This window comes from Theropithecus gelada, chromosome 7a (assembly GCF_003255815.1).
Source record: "Theropithecus gelada isolate Dixy chromosome 7a, Tgel_1.0, whole genome shotgun sequence".
Classification (NCBI taxonomy): Eukaryota; Metazoa; Chordata; class Mammalia; order Primates; family Cercopithecidae; genus Theropithecus; species Theropithecus gelada.
In genome coordinates, this window is record NC_037674.1 from 30,778,301 (window position 1) to 30,797,184 (window position 18,884).

The 18,884-nt window shown below is 42.0% G+C and overlaps 1 protein-coding gene across 3 annotated transcripts in view; it reads right to left on the reverse strand.

The window, feature by feature from the left end:
• DNAAF4 (dynein axonemal assembly factor 4) overlaps positions 1–18,884 on the reverse strand; it is an 86,443-nt gene that overhangs the window by 32,156 nt on the left and 35,403 nt on the right. For all 3 annotated transcript variants that reach the window (XM_025389673.1, XM_025389672.1, XM_025389671.1), the window contains 2 exons: positions 18,499–18,730; positions 428–573 (listed from right to left, as the gene is read on the reverse strand). In XM_025389673.1, the coding sequence (XP_025245458.1) occupies positions 428–573; positions 18,499–18,730 (378 nt within the window). The remainder of the gene's footprint in view (positions 1–427; positions 574–18,498; positions 18,731–18,884) is intronic.

The following is an 18,884-nucleotide window of genomic DNA, read 5'->3' on the forward strand; positions in this document are numbered from 1 at the left end:
GCAATTCTTCTGCCTCAGCCTCCCAAGTGGCTGGAATTACAGGTATGCAACACCACCACGTCTGGCTAAGTTTTTGTATTTTTAGTACAGATGGGGTTTCCCCATGTTAGTCAGGTTGGTCTCGAACTCCTGACCTCAAGTGATCCACCCATCTTGACCTCCCAAAGTGCTGGGATTACAGGTGTGAGCCACTGTGCCCGGCCTACTGTACATATATTAAATCAGTGTTCTCTTATCACTATTCTGGAGTCAAAAAAAATCTGCAAAATATATTTTCTCATAAGGAAATTCTAAAATATATTTATGACATTATTTATTTAGTGTAATAAATACTTAAGAAACGCAGAACCAGTACGAATTTCAGTAGATGAAATAAAAATAAAGTATTTTCATTTGTGGTAACTGTAACTACAGTAAGTATATCTACCTCCTCCTCTTCTGCTACTTGTGATTCACGAAGAGCTGTTGGGAATACTCGAGGGGTAAAGTTGATTTTAATACTGCCAACAGAGCGAGGAGCAGGAATACTGTCTTCCTTTAACTTCTCAGTAAATATATTTTCTGAATTTCTCCCTTCAAAAACAATGGTAGCAAGCAAGTCACTTATTTCTCATTTTCTAGTTAACCATCAACTGACTTTTAATTACACATCAAAGCTAACCCCCAAGTCCTAAACAAATAAATCAAATATATTTTCTGCAAGAAAAAAATGCAAAGTTTAGCACTGATAATATGGCAGCCAATGACCTACCTGCTCTTTATCAATGGCCTCAGCTACTTTTCTGGGGTTCTCTTTGTAAAACCAGTGTTTAATTCACATCAACTCTAAGGGAAGATACTTTAGGTAACTCAACATCAACTCTAGAGAAGGGCACATAGGCAAAACCACCACTGCCAATACCACCTCTATCTCCTTACACTCTATAGCAATATCTCCTATATACATTATCTCCTATATGCTTTCTTACAAAAGTGTAAGAAGTTTTAGCCATCAAAGAAAACGAATGAGAATTGGTGGCAAGGATGGGCACAGCGGCTCATGTCTGTAATCCCAGCACTCTGGGAGGCCAAGGCGGGCCAATCACCTGAGGTCAGGAGTTCAAGACCAGTCTGGCCAACACAGTGAAACCCTGTCTCTACTAAAAATATAAAAATTAACCAGGCCTGTGGCGTGCACCTGCAATCCCAGCTACCTGGGAGGCTGAGGCAGGAGATTTGCTTGAACCTAGCAGGCAGAGGTTGCAGTTAGCTGAGATCGCGTGTTGGAGACTCCATCTCCAACAAACAAGCAACAAAAACTTGGAAAGGGTCTTGACTAGACATTTCAAAGGACTGGGGCAAGGAGGGAAAAAGCCCTCTTAGACTCAAACATGAAAGCCAAATAATGTGATAACAGAGGTGATCCCATCTGCCAGGATGGCCTTGTGGAACACAGTTGTCGAGTACTGTTGCATAACAAAGTATTACATTAAAGAGAACTAAATTTTTATCTTTATTTGATCTGCACATTTGGGGCTTTATTTTACAATGCTTGGCTTGAACCTACCTAATACAAGGTCCCAATAATTTTATATCCAAGTTAACTGCTGCTCACTCATAAAGGCAAAAGACATTTCTAGGTATGTAAGAACTCAGCCAACACTACCTAGTCATCTTTTCTGAATACATTACTCAAAGAAATGCTCCAGAACACAGAGAAATAACATTAAGAACCCAGGAGTGGGGAACTTGAGAGCAAAATGAAAAAGAATGGGTTTTCTAAAGCAGTGGAGAACACACCAAAAATGTTGTAAATAGTATCCTTTTTTTTTTTTTTTTTTTTGAGACGGAGTCTCGCTCTGCCGCCCGGGCTGGAGTGCAGTGGCTGGATCTCAGCTCACTGCAAGCTCCGCCTCCCGGGTTTACGCCATTCTCCTGCCTCAGCCTCCCAAGTAACTGGGACTACAGGCGCCCGCCATCTCGCCCGGCTAGTTTTTTGTATTTTTTAGTAGAGACGGGGTTTCACCGTGTTCGCCAGGATGGTCTTGATCTTCTGACCTCGTGATCCACCCGTCTCGGCCTCCCAAAGTGCTGGGATTACAGGCTTGAGCCACCGCGCCCGGCCTTTTTTTTTTTTTTTTTTAGAGACAGGGTTATTACTCTCACGTAGGCTGGAGTGCAGTGATGCAATCACAGCACACTGCAGCCTTGAACCCCTTGGCTCAAGCAATCCTCCCATCTCAGCCTCTCAAGAGCTGGGACTACAGGTGTACACCACCATGCATGGCTAATTTTTTGTTTGTATGCTTTTTTGTAGAGATGGGGTCTTGTTTTGTTGCCCAGGCTGGTCTTGAACTCCTGGGCTCAAGCAGTCCTCCCATTTTGGCCTCTCAAAGTGCTGAGATTACAGGTGTGAGCTACCACACCCAGCCTGTAAATAATAGTTTTAAATAGTAATACAAAAGAAGGAAAATAGGTCTTGGCGCCGCGGCTCACACCTGTAATCCTAGCACTTTGGGAGGCTGAGGCAGGTGGATCACTTGAGGTCAGGAGTTGGAGACCAGCTTGGCCAATATGGTGAAACCTCATCTCTACTAAAAATACAAAAAGTTAGTCAGGCGTAGTGGCGGGTACCTGTAATCCCAGCTACTTGGGAAGCTGAGGCAGGAGAATCACTTGAACCTGGGAGGCAGAGGCTGCAGTGAGCCAAGATTATGCCACTGCACTCCAGCCTGGACAACAGAGCAAGTCTCACCAAAAAAAAAAAAAAAAAAAAGATAAAAGAAAAGAAAAGAAAAAAAAGAAGGAAAATAGAATAGAAAGTGAAAACGAAGTATACTTCATTTTACTTCAGATTACTAATAATACTAATGATTAATACGATATAGAACATGCAGGAAATCATCACTATTATCCCATGAGAAGAACTAAAAAAACTATTTTGCTACAGAAAAACAAATCTTTATGCGTTTATAAAAAATATTAAAGTGACCACTAGTTACAGTAAAAATAAGATATATAATTTCCAAACTCGTGTATCTAATTTACAAACTCTTCTATTTGCTATTTGCAAATTGCAAAACATAAAAAAGAAATTTGCTGTTTGTAGCAACACAGGTTAAAACTTTTACTACAAAGTTTTACATGCAATTTTATGAAAAGGTAAACTGTTATGAACACATACAAATTCTTAATAAAAAATAAATAAAAGGTTCAATATATAGTTCAGTTTCAAAAGTAAGTAAAGGAAAGGCCTCATCACCGAATTTAAAGCCAGGGTCATCTCAAAAGTGAACACAAAGCTGTTTGGAAAGATTTTAGATGCAAATAGATTAATATCAATGGCTGGAGAATGGAAATTTAATGCTGATATAGGTACAGAGGTAGGAAGGTGTAAATGAAACTAGAATCATAGAAGGGTGGCTCCTCCCGGCTTCAAGCGATTCTCCTGCCTCAGCCTCTCGAGTAGCTGGGATTACAGATGTGCACCACCATGCCCGGCTAGTTTTTTTGTATTTTTAGTAGACACGGGTTTCACCATGTTGGCCAGGCTGGTCTCGAACTCCTGACCTCATGATCCACCCGCCTCGGCCTCCCAAAGTGCTGGGTGCCACCGTGCCCAGTGGGTGTCACTCTTAGTGAAAAGGATGCTTATACGATCTCTGCTCACTAGTCTTAGAAAGTAAAGCTTGGAAAAAATGTCTCTTGTAAGAAATTGAAGCTCCAGGTATTCCTCATCAACAAGTCTTTTGTAAAAAAGAATATATGATATTTCCTCAAACATACACACAAAGAAGTTTTTGCAGAAGATTAGTGGTCAGGTAAAAAAGCACAATTCGCAAGAGGAAACAATCCAGTATGAGGAACAATCAGCAGACACAACAAATCAGACGACTGGCTCCCTAAGATTTTGAAATAGCACAACAATCTGAAAGAGATGAATCATTTTAAACATACCTACTTAAAGACAGTAAAGACAGGCTAGCATCAATAATGAAAACTAAGAAGCTAGTGACAAAGAACAGAGAGGTGTGAAAAAAGACAGAACTTTCAAAATGAAAAATATTGTCACTGAAATTAAAAACATCTTGGACAAGTTTAAAATAAAATTAGTCATGGCTAAAGAAAATTTATACACTAGAAGATAGATCTGAGGATATTAGACAGAACATAGCTGAGGAAGATAAAGAGAATACAAGAAAGTTGGCCAGGTGAGGTGACTCACGCCTATAATCCCAGCATTTTGGGAGGCCAAGACAGGTGGATCGCTTGAGGTCAGGAGTTCAAGATCAGCATGGCCAAAATGGTGAAACCCCGTGTTTACTAAAAATACAAAAATTAGCCTGGTGTGGTGGTGCACATCTGTAGTCCCAGCTACTAAGGAGGCTGAGGCAGGAGAATTGCTTGAACCCAGGAGGCAGAGGTTACAGTGAGCTGAGATTGTACCAGCCTGGATGACAGAGCAAGATTCCATCTCAAAAAAAAAGAAAAACATCTGTATAATTTAAAAATATATACTGAAAACAAGAGAATACAATAATGTAATATTTGTTTGTTTTTGTTTTTGTTTTTGAGACAGAGTCTCACTCTGTCACCCAGGCTAGAGTGCAGTGGCACGATCTCGGCTCACTGCAGCCTCTGCCTCCTGGGTTCAAGCAATTCTCATGCCTCAGTCTCCCAAGTAGCTGGGATTACAGCTGTGTGCCACCACAGCCAGCTAATTTTTGTATTTTTAGTAGAGATGGGATTTCACCATGTTGGCCAGGCTGGTCTCGAACTCCTGGCCTCAAGTAATTCGCCCACCTCAGCCTCCCAAAGTGCTTGAGATTACAGGAGTGAACCAAGAAGGTAAATTACCAGCCAAGAAGGTAATATTTGAAGACAATAGTTTTGAAATTCCCAGAATTGATGAATGACAAAGTTCTTTGAGTGACAGTATGCTCCAAGTTATATTATGAGACAAATAAATAAATATAAAATTGAACTTATACTAATGAACCCATAATATACCAAGGGGAAGAATTTTAAAACAACCAGAAACAAAGGATAGATTACTTTATTAAGAATCAAGCTAGATCAACTGCACTCCATCCTGGGTGACAGGGTAAGATCCTGTCTCAAAAAAAAGAACAGTATTAGAAATTAGTAAATTAAGAGGCCGGGCGTGGTGGCTCAAGCCTGTAATCCCAGCACTTTGGGAGGCCGAGACGGGCGGATCACGAGGTCAGGAGATCGAGACCATCCTGGCTAACCTGGTGAAACCCCGTCTCTACTAAAAAATACAAAAAACTAGCCAGGCGAGGTGGCAGGCGCCTGTAGTCCCAGCTACTCGGGAGGCTGAGGCAGGAGAATGGCGTGAACCCGGGAGGCGGAGCTTGCAGTGAGCTGAGATCTGGCCACTGCACTCCAGCCTGGGTGACAGAGCGAGACTCCGTCTCAAAAAAAAAAAAAAAAGAAAAGAAATTAGTAAATTATATAACTATAGATAAAGTAGAGATAAGCAAATGAAAACTTTATGGAAATGAATTTGAAAAGATAAAACGCACAATTTAGAAGACAAATTACCAAAATTTACTTTGGAAAATTTCAATAATCAATAACTATTATAGAAACTAAATCTATTAAAAAAAAAAAAAAAACTCCAGACCTAGACAGTTTTAGGGGAAGTTTTACTAAACTTTAAAACAACAGACAGGCCGGGCGCGGTGGCTCAAGCCTGTAATCCCAGCACTTTGGGAGGCCTAGACGGGTGGATCACGAGGTCAGGAGATCGAGACCATCCTGGCTGACACGGTGAAACCCCGTCTCTACTAAAAAATACAAAAAAACTTAGCCGGGCAAGGTGGCGGGCGCCTGTAGTCCCAGCTACTCGGGAGGCTGAGGCAGGAGAATGGCGTAAACCCAGGAGGTGGAGCTTGCAGTGAGCTGAGATCTGGCCACTACACTCCAGCCTGGGCGACAGAGCGAGACTCCGTCTCAAAAAAAAAAAAAACAACAAAAAAAACCACAGATATTTCTCTTATCTAACTATATTGTTTCAAATAGTAGAAAAAGAAAAATGCTCTATAGTATATGGGTCTGGTATAATTTTGTATAAAATCTAGACAAGAACAGTATGAGGAATGAAAAATATAACTAAATCTCAATATGAAGATAAATGTGACAATTGCTTATAAAATATTAGCAAATTTTTAAAAAAGCATATATATATATATTTTTTCAATCTAAATGACTTTTTCTGTGTTTTTTTGAGACAAGGTCTCACTCTGTTGCCCACACTGGAGTGCAGTGGCGTGATCTTGGCTCACTGCAGCCTCTGTCTCCTGGGTTCAAGCGATTCTCCTGCCTCAGCCTCCTGAGTAGTTGGGACTACAGGCGCACGCCACCACGCCTGGCTAAGTTTTGTATTTTTAGTAGAGACAGGGTTTCGCCATGTTGCCCAGGGTGGTCTGGAACTCCTGACCTCAGGTGATCCACCCACCTCCGCCTCCCAAAGTGCTGGGAATACAGGAGTGAGCCACCATGCCCAGCCTCTAAAAGACTTTTCAACATGCCAAGCCTCACTGTTAAAGTAGTAAAGACATATAACCTGGTGGAAATAGCACAGGTTTCAGATGCAGAACAGATCTGGGTTCAAATTCTGCAAGTTTACTTATTCATAGTTATCTTTTTTTCCTGAACATCTATTTCCTCTAAAATAAGAACAGGAGCACTTAGACTGAAGTGTTGTGAAGACTGAGTGACCCAAGCAATAAAATCCCCTAGCACATAGTAGTCACTTAATAAATGTTAATTATTATTATTATATATGTGATTTTATACTAAAATGTTATAGGAATTCAATAATGACTTATGTAAGGAAAATACTAAATATTTCTTTTTCTCTCTTTTTGAGATGGAGTTTCACTCTTGTTGCCCAGGCTGGAGTGCAATGGCACGATCTCACCTCACTGCAACCTCCACCTCATGGGTTCAAGCGATTCTCCTGCCTCAGCACCTCCCAAGTAGCTGGGATTACAGGCGTCCACCACCATGCCTGGCTAGTTTTGTATTTTTAGTAGAGACAGGGTTTCTCCATGTTGGTCAGACTGGTCTTGAACACCCGACTTCAGGTGATCTGCCCGCCTCAGCCTCCCAAGTTCTGGGATTACAGGCACGAGCCACTGCGCCCGGTGGAAAATGCATCCAAAACAAAGTTTAATATTCTAAAATTAGATAAAACCAAACTTGTAGCTTTCACTATAGAATTATATTCATTGGGAGATAGGAGGGAAAATGGCAGATAGGAGACAGGATTAACATGCAGCTGTCACTTGGATGGGCAGAACAGTATATGGAGACTCACATTGTGAACTTTTACTCTAAGAATCACTTCAGGAACACCGCAAGAAACACTGTAGGAAAACTGAAAGAATTCACAGACCCTCTGAAAGAAGTGGCTTGCTGCTGCCAATGCCACAAGACAGCTGAAAAACTGAGTTCCCAAAGCGTGAGGGAGGAAAAGGTCAGTCTCTGAACATACATCCCCACTGGGGAACCTGAAAATCCAGATCACAGGGGAAGGATTTAACTTTACCCTGAGCCAAAATAGATTTAGGGAGCTGAGCAAAATATAGAAGTAGAAGAAGCAACAGGAAGAGCCCTGTAGGCACTTCCATCCTCAGCTGGAGTCCAAAGCAGCCATTCCTGGCCTGATCTCACAGAGGTCCTTGGAGAAGGGAAGGCAGCCAGTGGAAGTGAGGCGGGACCGCAGGGTGAAGGAAGCTTGCAGCTGAACTTTGCAATAATTTTGACTGAGCAGGAATTTTCCTAAGCAGAAACTGGTGGTGGGGGGTGCAAATGGGAAGTACAGACGCGAGTGCGGAAGCCACAGCCAATAGTGTGGGCAGGCAGGGACTGGTGAGGCCTAAGAGCCCTCTTGCTTTCTCAGTGGCAAGGCTTATAGTCTGGGGCAAGATCTCAGCCCTGCTCACCGACTGCCTGGATATAAACTCAGTGCGGTTGGGGTGGCATGGCCGGAGTGAGACTGGCCTTGGTGGGCTGCCTGGGAGTTGGGTGAGGCCTGTCACTGCCGGCTTTCCCCTACCTCCCTGGTGACCTGTATGGCACAGCACAGGCAGCAATAATGCCCCTGGGAACATAATTCCATTGGCCTGAGATTCACCCCTCCACACGCACTGTGGCCACAGCAAGCCCCACCCAAGGGGAGTCTGAGCCCAGACCCAACTAACCTTGCCCCCGACCTGATGGTTTTTCTCTACCTGCTCTATGGCCCTGGCCGTCACCTGAGAAACCCGAGTACTTGTCCTGACCAACATCAAGATTATATCTCTCTTCTATACTGCAGCTGGTGCCCTCTTGGAAGTGCCACTTCCTGGCTGGAGCCCAACCAACTCAAGCCACTATAGCAACTCATAACAGAACAACCCTGCTCCAAAGGAGAAAACAACAGCTAATTCCACTTCCTGCAATACCCTGTCTAGCCAAAGGTCCTGAGTCTGTCCACGTGACAACTTCACTGCTAGCATAACCAGTACTTGAAGTGCACTAAATGAAATTACAACAAAAGACTCCAACAGCATCCACTTCACTCACCTGCCACCACCAGAACAGGTGCTGGTATCCATGGCTGGGAGACCTGCGGATCACATCACAGGGCTCTTTGCAGATATTCCCCAGCACCAGCCTGGGGCCCAACTGGGTGGCTAGAACTAGAAGGGCAATAACAATCACTGCAGTATGGCTCTCAGGAAGCCCCATCCCTAGTGGCAGGGGGAGGGCACCACATCAAGGGAACGCCCATGGGACAAAAGAATCTGAACAGTAGCCTTTGAATTCCAGATCTTACCACTGAAACAGTCTACTCGAATAAGAAGGAACCAGAAAAGTAATTCTGGTAATATGACAATACAAGGTTCTGTAACACCCCCAAAAGAATACACTAGCTCTCCAGCAATGGATCCAAACCAAGAAGAAATCTGTGAATTGCCAGAGAAATAATTCAGAAGGTTGATTATTAAGCTCCTTAAGGAGGCAGTAGAGAAAGGTGAAAATCAACTTAAAGAAATTAAAAATTTAAAAAAAAATACAGGAGGATATGAATGAAAAAGTCTCCAGAGAAATAGATATTATAAAGAAAAGATAATCAAAATTTCTGGAAATGAAAGACACACTTAAAGAAATGCAAAATATACTGGAAAGTTTCAACAATAGAACGGAACAAGTAGAAGAAATAACTTCAGACCTCAAAGACAAGGCTTTCAAATGAACCCAATCCAACAAAGACAAAGAAAAAAAGAATTTTAAAAAATGAACGAAGCCTCCAAGAAATCTGGGATTATATAAACGAGCAAACATAAGAATAACTGGTGCTCCTGAGGAAGAAGGGAAATCTAAAAGTTTGGAAAACATACTTGAGGGAATAATCGAGAAAAACTTCCTTGGTCTTGCTAGAGATCGAGACATCCAAATACAAGAAGCTCAAAGAACACCCAGGGAATTAATTGCAAAAAGATCACTGCCTAGGCACATAGTCATCGCATTGCCTAAAGTAAAGATGAAAGAAAGAATCTTAAGAGCTGTGAGGCAAGGCCGGGCACGGTGGCTCACACCTGTAATCTCAGCACTTTGGGAGGCCAAGGAGGCTGCATCACGAGGTCAGGAGTTCAAGACCAGCCTGGCCAAGACGGTGAAACCCCGTCTCTACTAAAAATACAAAAATTAGCCAGGCGTGGTGGCGGGTGCCTGTAATCCCAGCTACTCAGGAATCTGAGGCAGGAGAATTGCTTGAACCCAGGAGTTGTAGGTTGCAGCGAGCTGAGATCGTGACACTGCACTCTAGCCTGGGTGACAGAGCAAGACTCTGTCTAAAAAAAAAAAAAAAAAAAAAAGGAGCTGTGAGGCCAAAGCATCAGGTAATCTATAAAGAAGAACCTATCAGATTAACAGCAGACTTCCTAGCAGAAACCCTGCAAGCCAGAAGGGATGGCGGTCCTATCTTTAGCCTCCTTAAACAAAATAATCATCAGCCAAGAATTTTGTATCCAGTGAAACTAAGCTTCATAACCAGAGGCGAGATGAAGTCTTTTTCAAACAAACAAATGCTGAATTTGCCACCACCATGCCAGCACTACAAGAAATGCTAAAAGGAGTTCTAAATATTGAAACAAAAGCTTAGAATATACCAAAATAGAACCTCCTTAAAGCATAAATCTCACAGGACCTATAAAACAACAGCACAATGAAAAAAAATATGGTACAAGGCAACAACTAGCATGATGTATAGAACAGTACCTCACATCTCAATACTGACGTTGAATGTAAATGGCCTAAATGCTCCACTTAAAGGATACAGAATGTCAAAATGGATAAAAGTCAACCAACCAAATAAGTCTTTTAACAGACTTGCCTAACATATACAGACTCATAAACTTAAGGTAACAGGGAGGAAAAAGATATTCCATGCAAATGGATACCAAAGTGAGCAGGAGTAGCTATTCTTTCCCTCCCCCCCCCTTTTTTTGAGACAGAGCCTCTTTCTATTGCCCAGGCTGGAGTACAGTGGCACAGTCTTGACTCACTGCAACCTCTGCCTCCCGGGTCCAAGTGATTATCCTGCCTTAGCCTTCCGAGTAGCTGAGACTACAGGTGCGCACCACCACACCCGGCTAATTTTTATATTTTTAGTTGAGACAGAGTTTCACCATGTTGGCCAGGCTGGTCTCCAACTCCTGACCTCGTGATCCGCCCACCTCAGCCTCCCAAAGTGCTGGGATTATAGGCATGAGCCAATGTGCCTGGCCAGGAGTAGCTATTCTTATACAAAACAAAGCAGACTTTAAAGCAACAACAGTTTAAAAAGATTAAAAAGGACATTATATAATGATAAAAAGATTAGTCCAACAGGAAAATATCACAATCCTAAATGTTTATGCACCTAACACTGGAACTCTCAAATTTATTTATTTCCTTTTTTGTTTTTTTTTTTTTGAGACAGAGTCTCGCTCTGTCACCCAGGCTGGAGTGCCGTGGCACAATCTTGGCTCACTGCAACCTCCACCTCCAGATTCAAGCAATTCTCCTGCCTCAGCCTCCTGGGTAGCTGGGATTACAGGCATGCGCCACCACGCCTGGCTAATTTTTTTTTTTTTTTTTTTTTTTTTTTTTTTTTGAGACGGAGTCTTGCTCTGCCGCCCAGGCTGGAGTACAGTGGCCGGATCTCAGCTCACTGCAAGCTCCACCTCCCGGGTTCCCGCCATTCTCCTGCCTCAGCCTCCCGAGTAGCTGGGACTACAGGCGCCTGCCACCTCGCCCGGCTAGTTTTTTGTATTTTTAGTAGAGACGGGGTTTCACCGTGTTAGCCAGGATGGTCTCTATCTCCTGACCTCGTGATCCGCCCATCTCGGCCTCCCAAAGTGCTGGGATTACAGGCTTGAGCCACCGCGCCCGGCCGCCTGGCTAATTTTTGTATTTTTAGTACAGACGGGGTTTCACCATGTTGGTCAGGCTTGTCTCAAACTCCTGACCTTGTGATCCACTTGCCTTGGCCTCCCAAAGTGCTGGGATTACATGCGTGAGCCACTGCACCCAGCCAGACTTCTCAAATTTATAAAACAATTACTATTAGACCTAAGAAATGAGATAGCACCACAATAATAGTGGGAGACTTCAGTACTCCACCGACAGCACAAGACAGGTAATCAAGACATAAAGTCAGTGAAGAAATAATGGATTTAAACTATATCCTAGAACAAATGGACTTAACAGACATTTACAGAACATTCTACCCAACAACTGCAGAATATGCATTCTTTTCATCAGCACATGGAACATTCTCCAAGACCAACCAAATGATAGACCACAAAAGAAGTCTCAGTAAGTTTTTGTTTTTGTTTTGTTTTTGTTTTTGTTTTTGATACAGAGCCTCACTGTGTCGCCCAGGCTGGGATGCAGTGGCGTGATCTCGACTCACAGCAAACTCCACCTCTTGGGTTCAAGTGATTCTCCTGCCTCACCCTCCCAAGTAGCTGGGATTACAGGCCCCCACCACCACACTAGCCTAATTTTTGTGTTTTTAGTAAAGACGAGGTTTCACCATGTTGGCCAGGCTGGTCTCAAACTCCTGACCTCAGGTGATCCACCCGCCTTGGCCTCCCAAAGTGCTGGGATTACAGGCGTGAGCCACTGTGCCCAGCCATCTCCAATAAATTTTGGGTTTTTTTTTTTGAGACGGAGTCTTGCACTGTTGCCCAGGCTGGAGTGCAGTGGCTGGATCTCAGCTCACTGCAAGCTCCGCCTCCCGGGTTCACGCCATTCTCCTGCCTCAGCCTCCCAAGTAGCTGGGACTACAGGCGCCCACCACCACACCTGGCTAATTTTTTGTATTTTTAGTAGAGACGGGGTTTCACCATGTTAGCCAGGATGGTCTCGATCTCCTGACCTCGTGATCTGCCCGCCTAGGCCTCCCAAAGTGCTGGGATTACAGGCGTGAGCCACCGTGCCTGACCCATCTCAATAAATTTAAGAAAATCAAAATTACATCAAGTATTCTCTAAGACCACAGTGGAATAAAACTGGATATCGACTTCAAAACGAACGCCCAAAACTATACAAATATATGGAAATTACATAACCTTCCTCTGAATGATCTTTGGGTCAACAATGAAATCAAGATGGAAATTTAAAAATTCTTTGAACTGAACGATAAGAGTGATACAACCAATCAAAACCTCTGGGATACAGCAAAAGCAGTGCTAAGAGGAAAGTTCATAGCACTAAATGCCTACATCAAAAAGTCCGAAAGAGCATAAACAGACAATCTAGGTTCACACCTCAAGAAACTAGAAAAACAAGAACACATCAAACCCAAACCCAGCACAAGAAAAGAAATAACAAAGATCAGAGCAGAACTAAATGAAACTGAAAGAAAAAAATACAAAAGAAAAATTAAACAAAAAGCTGGTTCTTTGAAAAGACAAACAAAATTGATAGACCATTAGTAAGATTAACCCAGAAAAGAAGAATATCCAAATAAGCTCCATTAGAAATGAAATGAGAGAAATTACAACCAATACCACAGAGATATAAAAAATCATTCAAAGCTATTATGAATACCTTTATGTGCACTAACTAGAAAACCTAGAGGAGATGGATAAATTCCTAAACCTAAAAGGAATTAATCCTCCCAGATTAAGCCAGGAAGAAATAGAAATTCTGAATAGACCAATAACAAGTAGGGAGATTGAAACAGTAATTTAAAAATTGCCAACTAAAAAAAGTCCAGGACCAGATGGATTCATAGCTGAAATTTTTTTTTTTTTTTTTTTTTTAAAAAACAGGGTCTTGCTCTGTTGCCCCCAGGCTGGAATGCAGTGGTGAGATCTCAGCTCACTGCAACCTCCACCTCCAGGTTCAAGCGATTCTCCTGCCTCAGCTTCCCGAGTAGATGGGGTCATAGGCATGCGCCACCATACACTGCTAATTTTTGTATTTTTAGTTAGATGAGGCTTCACCATGTTGGGCAGGCTGGTCTCGAACTCCTGACCTCAGGTGATCGCCTGCCTTGGCCTCCCAAAGTGCTGGAATTACAGGTATGAGCCACACTCCTGGCCCAAGAGCTGAATTCTAACAGACATTCAAAGAGAACTGGTACCAATCCTACTAAAACTATTCCAAAAGATAAGGAGGAAATCCTCCCTAAATCATTCCATAAAACCCGTACTACCCTAATACCAAAACCAGGAAAGGACATAATAAAAAAAAGAAAACTACAGACCAAATATCCCTGATGAACACAGATGTAACACTCCTCAACCAAATACTAGCTAACCAAATGCAACAGCATATCAAAAAGGTAATACACCATGGTTAAGTGGGTTTCATACCAGGGATGCAAAGCTGGTTTAACATACACAAATCAATAAATATAATACACCACATAAGCAGAAGTCAAAACAAAAATCTTATGATAATCTCAATAAATGCAGAAAAAGCATTTGAGGCTGGGCGTGGTGGCTCACACCTGTAATCCCAGCATTTTGGGAAGCCGAGGCAGGCGAATCATTTGAGGTCAGGAGTTTGAGGCCAGCTTGGCCAACATGGCAAAACCCCGTCTCTACTAAAAAATACAAAAAATTAGCTAGGTGTGGTGGTGCACACCAGTAATCCCAGATATCGGGGAGGTTGAGGCAAGAGAATCGTTTGAATTTGGGAGGCAGAGGTTGCAGTGAGCCGAGATCATACCACTGCACTCCAGCCTAAGGAACAGAGTGAGACTGTGTCTCACACACACAAAAAGCATTTGACAAAATCCAGCATCCCTTTATGACTAAAACCCTCAGCAAAATGGCCATAGAAGGGATATACCTTAAGGTAATAAACGCCATCTTTGACAAACCCACAGCCAATATTATAATGAACAGTGAAAAGTTGAAAGCGTTTCCCCTGAGAACTGAAACAAGACAAGGATGTCCACTTTCACCAACTCTATTTAACATATTACTGGAAGCCCTAGCCAGAGCAATCAGACAAGAGAAAGAAATGAAGAGCATCTAAATCAGTAAGGAGGAAGTCAAGTTGTCACTGTTCGCCAATGATATGATCGCATACCTAGAAAACCCTAAAGACTCATCCAAAAAGCTCCTAGATCTGATACATGAATTCAAGTAAAGTTTCAGGATACAAAATCAATGTAAACAAATCAGTAGCACTACTATACACCAACAAGAGCCAGGCTGAGAATCACATCAAGAACTTGACCCCTTTTACAACAGCTGCAAAAAAAACCCCAAAACAAAACAAAACAAAAAAACAAAAAATGTAGGAATATACCTAACTAAAGAGGTGAAAGATCTCACAAGGAAAACTACAAAACACTGCTGAAAGAAATTGTGGATGACACAAACAAATGGAAGCACATCCCATGCTCATAGATGGGTAGAATCAATATCGTGAAAATGACCATACTGCCAAAAGCAATCTACAAATTCAACGCAATCCCCATCAAAATATCATGATCATTCTTCACAGAACTAGAAAAAACAATCCTAAAATTCAGGTAGAACAAAAAAAGAGCCCACATAGCCAAAGCAAGACTAAGCAAAAATAACAAATCTGAAGGGATCACATTACCTGACTGCAAACTATACTACAAGGCCATAATTACCAAAACAGTATAGTACTGGTATAAAAACAGGCACATAGGCCAGTGGAACAGTATAGAGAACCCAGACGTAAAGCCAAATACAGCCAGCCAATCTGACAAAGCAAACAAAACCATAAAGTGGGGAAAGTACAACCTATTCAACAAATAGTGCTGGGATAATTGGCAAACCACATGTAGGGGTATGAAACTGGATCCTCATCTCTCCCCTAACACAAAAATTAACTCAAGATGGATCAAAGACTTAAGTCTAAGATCTGAAACAATAAAAATTCTAGAAGACAACACTGGAAAAACCCATCTAACACTGGCTTAGGCAAAGACTTGATGGCGAAGAATGCAAAAGCAAATGCAACAAAAACAAAGATAAATAGATGGGACTTAATTAAACTAAAAAGCTTCTGCACAGCAAAAGAAATAATCAGCACAGTAAATAGACAACCCACAGAGAGGTAGAAAATCTTCGCAAACTATGCATCTGACAAAGGACTAATATCCACAGTCTACAGGGAACTCAAATAAATCAGTAAGAACAAAACAAACAATCCCATCAAAAAGTGGGCTAAGGACATGAATTAACAATTCTCAAAAGAAGATATACAAATGTCCAGCCAGGTGCAGTGGCTCACGCCTGTAATCTCATCACTCTGGGAGGCTGAGGCAGGCAGATCACCTGAGGTCGGGAGTTCGAGACCAGCCTGACCAATATGGAGAAACCCCATCTCTAAATTGGCCAGGCATGATGGTACATGTCTGTAATCCTAGCTACTCGGGAGGCTGAAGCAGGAGAATCGCTTGAATCTGGGAGGCAGAGATTGCGGTGAGCCAAGATCGTGCCATTGCACTCCAGCCTAGGCAACAAGAGCGAAATTCTGTCTCAAAATAAATAAATAAACAAAGAAACAAATGTCCAACAAACGTATGAAAAAAACATTTTTTCATGTTTCCCTAATAACATCACTAATTATTAGGGAAATACAAATCAAAACCACAATGAGATACTGTTAAGAATGACCATAATTTAAAAATGAAAAAATAACAGAGGTTGGTGTAGATGAGGTGAAAAGGTACACTTTTACACTGCTGGTGGGAATGTAAACTAGCACAACTACTATGGAAGACAGTGTGGAGATTCCTTAAAGAACTAAAAGTAGAACTGCCATTTGATCCAGCAATCCCACTACTGGGTATCTACCTAGAGAAAAAGAAGTCATTAGACACTTGCACACTTATGTTTATAGCAGCACAACTGCAATTGCAAAAATATATAACTAGCCTAAATGCCCATCAACTAAAGAGTAAAGAAAATATGGTGTGTGTATATATATATAAAATCATGGAATACTACTCAGTCATAAAAAGGAATAAAATAAAATAATGGCATTCTCGGCAACCTGGATGGAGTTGGAGATGATTATTCTATATGAAGTAACTCAGGAATGGAAAACCAAATACCGTATGTTCTCGCGTTTTTTGTTTTTTTTTTTTTTGAGACTGAGTTTTTGCTTTTGTTGTCCAGGCTGGAATGCAATGGCACAATCTCAGCTCACCACAACCTCCGCCTTCCAGGTTCAAGCAATTTTCCTGCCTCAGCCTCTTGAGTAGTTGGGATTACACGTATGTGCCACCACACCCGGTTAATTTCGTAATTTTAGTAAAGATGGGGTTTCTCCATATTAGTCAGACTGGTCTCAAACTTCCAACCTCAGGTGATCTGCCCGCCTTGGCCTCCCAAAGTGCTGGGATTATAGGTGTGAGCCACTGCTCCCGGCCCATGTTCTCACTCATAAATGGGAGCTAAGCTATGAGGATGCCAAGGCATAAGAATGACATGGGCCTGGGGACTTGGGGTGAAGGGTGCAGGGGTGAGGGATAAAAGACTACACATTGAGTGCAGTGTACACTGCTTGGTTGATGGGTCTACCAAAATCTCAGAAATCACCAGTAAAGAACTTATACATGTAACCAAACATCACCTGTTCCCCCAAAACTACTGAAATAATAATTTCAAACACACACACACACACAGACACACACACACACACACAAAACAGAATATTTGTATCAGCCGGACATGGTGGCTCATGCCTACAATCCCAGCACTTTGGGAGGCCAAGGCAGGCAGATTGTTTGAGTTCACGAGTTCAAGACCAGCCTGGGCAACATGGCAAAACCTCATCTCTACAAAAAGTACAAAAAACATTAGCTGGACATTGAGGCGCATGGCCTGTAGTCCCAGCTACTTGGGAGGCTAAGGGAGGATGGCTTGAGCTGGGGAGGCAGAGGTTAGAGTGAGCTGAGATCACGCCACTGCACTCTAGCCTGGGTGACAGAGCCAGACCTTATCTCAAAAAAAAAAAAAAAAAGAAAAAAGAAAAAAAATTACATTAATTTATCTATTTTTGAACACATCAAGATTAAAAGCTAGAAGCAACCTTTATTTGCTGTAGAGTAAGTTTGCTTATAGTACTCATTTTCCTAAGTGATGTGAGGAAAAGGTCTTTTAATGAAATTCCTAGTTTCTTATCTCCGATGGAATAAATGAATGTTTCTGACACTGCTAGTCCACTCCAAGTCTTTTTGGGCCTGAGCCTGAGTTAAGCACTTATTTAACAACATCTCTGTAAATTTCAAAAGAAAGCACACAAGCAAAGAAGACACTCTTCTTTTCGAATCCTTGAATGAATCCTTGCTCATTCTTTTTTTTTTTTAAGAGGGAGGAGTCTGGCTCTGTTGCCCAGGCTGGAGTGCAGTGGCATGATCTCAGCTCACTGCAACCTCTGCCTCCCAGGTTCACGCCATTCTCCTGCCTCAGCCTCCCGAGTAGCTGGGACTACAGGCGCCTCCTTGCTCATTTTATTAGAAAACTTCATTACCGGCCGGGCGCGGTGGCTCACGTCTGTAATTCCAGCACTTTGGGAGGCCAAGGTGGGCAGATCACGAGGTCAGGAGATCGAGACCATCCTGGCGAACACAGTGAAACCCTGTCTCTACTAAAAATACAAAAAATTAGCCGGGTGTGTTGGCGGGTGCCTGTAGTCCCACCTCCTCGGGAGGCTGAGGCAGGAGAATGGCGTGAACCCGGGAGGTGGAGCTTGCAGTGAGCCGAGATCGTGCCACTGCACTCCAGCCTGGGCAGCAGAGCAAGACTCCATCTCAAAAAACAAAACAAAACAAAAAGAAAACTTCATTACCCCGAAAGAAGAAATGTCTTTTACTTTAGTCTTTGTACTGAATTGCTTATTCTCAATATGCCAAAATAGTAACCTAATACTGTGAATATATTTACAAAAAAAGAAAAGTGTCATATATATGTCACCAACAGGACTCACTACTCAAGAAAGTCTTAATCATTTTACCTTTTGGAGCAAGATTTCTCGATGCCGAATTTCTAGTACTAGTCTTATATTTTAATTGTTTTCTTTCTTCTTTAATTTGCTTTTCTTTTTGACATAATTTCTCTTCCTTCTGAATTTTTTTTTGCTCTTCAGCTTTTCTTTGACATTCTTTCCAGGCTTCCAATTCTTTAGTGGCTTTTATCCGTTCATTTTCTTTCATATCTTCTATTTTTTTCCTCTCTTCTTCTTCAATCTATAAAAATTGCAATTACCAAATTCCTTAAAATACATAAAAGCAACATTTCTTTAAATGAGAAATTCATTACAATAATTAATTATTCATACCTCTAAACTCTTGCCATTGTATGTGTAACAACAAATAGTATTGAATTTTGAATTAAAATGGG